The following is a 4939-nucleotide window of genomic DNA, read 5'->3' as shown; positions in this document are numbered from 1 at the left end:
CAGCGCGCACGACGAGTAACCACCAACCCGACTGCGCCGGGGCCTCGCCTTTATTACCCCATATGGCATAAGACCAGCACCTGACCTACTTTGCCTCTCACCCCCACCAGTGACAAATGGCGCCCATCATTTGCCGGGAGACTGCAACAGTGGCAACACCTACTTCTAATCCTGTTTCTTATCCGAAACCCCACACGACCAGCCAGCACTACGGGCGGACGGGCGCGCCCAGTCACCAGCCAGCACGAGCCGAAACACAAGAAAAAAAGGCGAGCTGAAATCATTGGCGCCTTCACTCCACTCGGCCAGGCCAGGAGGCAGCACCAGCCGCGAGAGAGAGCAAGACCAACGAAAAAAAAAACAACTCCGGCTAGACTAGGCTGTTGGCATTTTTTATAGAAGAAAACTCCACCAGGCGCTCGAGCCGAGACTCGAACACTAGTGGGCTGGGTGCGAACTCCTTCGCCTTGCCAAGTTCTCAGACCAACAGCAAAGAAAGAGTAGTTCTAAAAAAAAAGCGAAGAAAGTGCATTGTTTCAAAAAAAAAAACAAAGAAAGTGCAAATTAAAACAGCGGCTAGATGGTGTCTGGAAATTTTTAGTCGGTAATTTAACCAAGGTTCAACGGAGTCTATATACACAACGGGCGAAACAGGCAGAACAACAACCAAGCAGAAACACAACTATGGTGCCGTTTACGTCCATTATGCTGTCTTATTCAGGCCGGAGGCTGCGCTGCTGCTGGTCGTCTCTGCCGGCTTCCCCCCTCAGTCCAGCCAGGTGTCGTCGCTGCTGGTGCCGTCGCCGGCGAGGAAAGGGTAAGGAGGGTCTTCGCCCTCCTCCATCGCCAGCTCCTGGTCAGAGACGCTCGCGAGGGCCCGGATCATGCGCTTGATGTCGGCGGGCTCATCCAGGTAGTACTTGGCCTTGCTGGGCTTTTGGCCGATGGTGCAGGCGAAGACCGTCGCGGAAGGGCTCAGGTAGGGGCCGTCCACCGCGGTGGTGATCACCTCGAACATGTCCTCGTCGGAGCGGTCGTCCCCGACGCAGAGGATGAAGTCGGGCTGGAGCCCCAGCTCCTGCATTGTCGACAGCATCCGCTTCGCCACCAGGCCCTTGCTCACACCCTGCAGTGCAAAGAACGTTCCTGGCTTAGTGTTGTTTCCATCACAGAAGTGCAGTGGCGCAACCACACTAGGTACGGTAGTAGGAAACAAAAGCACCGTTGGTGTCAGCCAAACTTTACCTGTGGCTTCACCTCAACATAGTGCAGGTCAGCTTTGACTGATACCGGCTCGTTAGAGAGGACACTCTCCAGGTGATCATGGAGCTCCTTGGCCTGGCAAGATCCAAAATCATGGTCCGCGTCCTCGTAGCACCACACTATTGCTGTCTCCTTGTCCTCGATGATCGACCCGTCCGTTGTCTCGGTGTAGGTCTTCATCACCGGCTCCACGATTTGCTTCCAGCTGAAGTCTGTTGACAGGCCGCATGTCTCCCATTCTGCATCTCGTTCCAGCCTACAGCAAAATGGTGTTAATTGGAATGTACACATACAGGTTAAATGTGCAGTACAAAGTCAGTGGTGATAGTAGTTTCGTTTCAACAATGGTGTTAATTAGAATGTACAGTACAAAGTCATAGTAGTAGTAGTAGTAGTAGTAGTTTCATTTCAACAATGAAGGTACTTGAGAGAATTTTCAGGGAACAGTTGGAATTTACCTGATGAAGTAGCCATGCTCAGCAGCAAGGCCTAGGTCCTCACATGCTGAGAACCATTCACTTAAGGTCTCCCGGGTCTTTGTGCTTGCGATTAAGACCATGTTCTTCTCATCGCGACAAAGGCTGTTCAACATGTCTATTGTTTCGGGGCTCGGCATCTTACCAAACAATGACTGAGGCATCAGCGTACCATCATAGTCCAAGAGAATGGCGCGCGTGGTTGCCTTCCGGTAGGCTGAGACAAGATGCTCAGCCGCGAGCTTCTTGAAGCTCGTATCAAGGGCCACAACCCTGAACCTTAGCCCAAATCCTATGGCCCAGCAGCGCCTCTTGTTATGGTCTTGGCAAGTCCTCGCCAGATCCTGCAGGAAGCTGTTTGCCCAGTATCCGACATCATGTGTGCTCACAAATTTGTGATGCTTCTCGTGCCTCAGCGCCTGCTCACCTTCACCTGTGTGCAAGGCCTTGTCCATTGCCTCGGCCACCGACTCAATGTTCCAAGGGTTCACCCGAATTGCGCCACTCAGGGAGGGTGAGCAGCCAATGAATTCCGACACGACAAGCATGCTCTTCTTCCTTGTGAAAGGGCTGAGACCCAGGATCCTGTCAATCTTCTCATTCCCCTGCCTAGCAATGATGTACTCATATGGTATAAGATTCATGCCATCCCTCACCGCGGTCACCAAGCAGCAGTCAGCAACAACATAGTATGCCATCCTCTCATAGAAGTGCAGCGGCCTGTCGATCAATATGACTGGCTGGTAATCTGGCTGCCCAAATGCCTCATTGATGCGCTTCACCATGGCATAGCTCTCATCCTGTACCTCCTTGACATCCTTTCCCTTCCCCCTAGCCGGATTGGCAATCTGTACCAGCACCACCTTTCCTCGATACTCTGGATGCTGCGTCAAGAGCTCCTCAAATGCCAAAAGCTTCAGACTGATGCCTTTAAATATGTCCATGTCATCCACACCAAGCATCATGATGCGGTGAGGATCAGGGAACTCCTTCATAAGCTCGGCGACCTTGAGCCCGGTCTCCGGGAGGTTGAGCACTGCCTGCAGCTGCGTCAAATGTATCCCCACCGGCAGTATCTTGACAGTGACAGTCCGTCCATAATATTCCAGTCCAATGTATCCCCTCTGCGACTCGTATTTCATTCCCAGCATCCTGCTGCAGCATGAGAGGAAATGCCTGGCATAGTCAAATGTGTGGAAGCCAATCAAGTCGGCATTCAGCAGCGCCCGGAGCACCTCCTCGCGCACCGGCAGGGTCTTGTAGATCTCCGATGATGGGAACGGGCTGTGCAGGAAGAATCCCAGCCTGACCCGGTTGAATTTCTTGCGCAGGAAGGTGGGCAGGAGCATGAGATGGTAGTCGTGCACCCACACGAAGTCCTCCTCGGGGTTGATCACCTCCATGATCTTGTCGGTGAAGATCTTGTTGACGGACAGGTAGGCCTTCCACAGGTCGCGGTCAAAGCGGCCGCCGAGCTCGGGCGACAGTGGCAGCATGTAATGGAACAGTGGCCACAGCTGCTGCTTGCAGAAGCCGTGGTAGAAGCGGGAGCGGAGGTCGTCCGGCAGGAAGGCGGGCACGCAGCGGAAGCGGTCGTAGAGCTCGAGCGCGACCTTGTCCTGCTCCTCCGCCGGGATGTCGTCGCGCAGGCCGCCGATGTAGACGAAGTCCATGTGGGCGCGGCCCTGGTGCGCGCGCAGAGCCTCCTTGAGCTGCCGCAGGAGGCTGTCCTGGTCCCAGGAGAACTCCCAGGCGCCGTCGGCGCCGCGGCAGGCGCGGATGGGGAGCTGGTTGGCCACGATGATGGTGCGCTCCCGCGGCGGCTGGTCGGGTTGGTCGTCGGAGGCCACCGAGGCGGCGTCGGCGTCGGCGTCAGCTGGGGCGTCGGAGCGGTCAAGGCCGGGCACAATGCCAGACGCCGTCATCACCCGCGGTATCCGCGGCTGCCCGAGGGACGGCAGCGGCTGGTCGCGGTCAGCCCCGCCAGCGAGCTCCAAGAGGTTGGAGTAGGATCTCGACGCCATCCTCTCCCAGATGTGATCTTCTTGACCAACAAACTCAGCAAGAACTCAAGGTTGCAGTTGCAGAGCGGCTGAAGAAGCAGAGCAAGAATGGGCGGGCAGGGAGGCAAAGGATCTGCGGCCGGGAGGGAGTCCAAGGGGAAGGAGAAGAAATCCGAGCGAGATTTAGCGAGGCAACAAGGAATGGAATCGGCGCAAAGGAAGTCGCCAGAAGAGCAGAAACAAATTCCCCCTTTCCGGAAAGGAGCGGCACCTTTCGGTCAAAGGGAAGGCAACACGGCGGCAGAGCGGCGGCAGAGTCTCAGGTGCTCCTCCTCCCGCCGCCCACGCGGCCGCCACATCGGCAGATCGCCGCCACCGGACAAGAGAAGACGCCGCCGCCCATCCCCAGGACCAGCATTAACCGGCAAGAAAAAGCTCGAACGAGGGTTGCTGAAACTCCGGGGAAACTCGACGGATTGGCAAAGACGAGGAGGGAGGGAAGGCGGTGGTGGCGGGAGGTGGATGGAGGCGGCGGTGATCGTCGGTCGGCGTGCGGCGGTGGCTCTTGAGGATCGGAGGGGCTGGGCCGGGGCGGGATCTATCTATCTATCACGACTAGGAGTAACGGAATGGAGGCGAGGCTTTTGTTTCTCTAGTCTACTACACTAGACTGGAACGGGAATGGATAGAGTGTTTTTCTCGCCCCCGCTCGAGCTGGCGAGCGCGGGTGTGATGAACTCTGCGATGCCTCTCGCCGGTCGCCCCGTACGCGGATTAAATATAATCGGAATTTCGCGCTAAGCACCCTTGATAAACACGGGCGTCTCGTCCCCGCGTGCCGTCCACCTAACCGCAGCCAGAGAATTCATGACAAGCCACTGGCGCTATTTGTTTCCGGGACGGATGGATAATCGTCGCCTATGCTGACTGACCGACCCAAGGGATCAGCATTATCCATCCGCCCGATCAATGCTCTGGCTTTCTTACAGCACAAGTGATCCGCCTGCGTGCATGCCGTGGCGGTTACCATAAAAAAAGCCGCTTTGCTTGCAGGTCAAAAACTCCTATCTGGGTTATTCTTAATTCGAAATTTTACCCCTGATATTGTAATATTTTTATCGGATGGTGACTTCCTGGCCTGCGGCCGAAGATCGGTGGGTTTGCCTGCTGTCAGAGGGATAGATAATGACGTGGTTG

At 55.9% G+C, this 4939-nt stretch overlaps 1 protein-coding gene across 1 annotated transcript; it reads right to left on the bottom strand.

Annotated features, from left to right (window-relative positions):
• Positions 1-577: 577 nt before the first annotated feature.
• On the bottom strand, positions 578-3763 carry LOC119301503 (alpha,alpha-trehalose-phosphate synthase [UDP-forming] 6-like). The gene is made up of 3 exons (XM_037578474.1): positions 1722-3763; positions 1246-1519; positions 578-1126 (listed from the first exon to the last, which is right to left on the bottom strand). The coding sequence occupies exons 1-3, from the start codon at positions 3761-3763 to the stop codon at positions 767-769; spliced, it is 2676 nt and encodes an 891-aa protein (XP_037434371.1). The 3' UTR covers positions 578-766.
• Positions 3764-4939: the final 1176 nt, after the last annotated feature.

The sequence above is a fragment of the Triticum dicoccoides genome, chromosome 5A (assembly GCF_002162155.2).
Source record: "Triticum dicoccoides isolate Atlit2015 ecotype Zavitan chromosome 5A, WEW_v2.0, whole genome shotgun sequence".
NCBI classification, from domain to species: Eukaryota; Viridiplantae; Streptophyta; class Magnoliopsida; order Poales; family Poaceae; genus Triticum; species Triticum dicoccoides.
Note: the sequence above shows the minus strand (reverse complement) of the source record. Positions and strands in the feature narration are given on the sequence as shown.

Excerpts from the sequence above, each read along its gene's own strand:
- LOC119301503 (XM_037578474.1), bottom strand. The coding sequence starts at position 3,763 with ATGGCGTCGAGATCCTACTCCAACCTCTTGGAGCTCGCTGGCGGGGCT. Across the intron at positions 1,520-1,721 it reads GAGCATGGCTACTTCATCAG|GCTGGAACGAGATGCAGAAT; the intron begins GTAAATTCCAAC and ends ATTTTGCTGTAG. Across the intron at positions 1,127-1,245 it reads ATGTTGAGGTGAAGCCACAG|GGTGTGAGCAAGGGCCTGGT; the intron begins GTAAAGTTTGGC and ends TTTGCACTGCAG.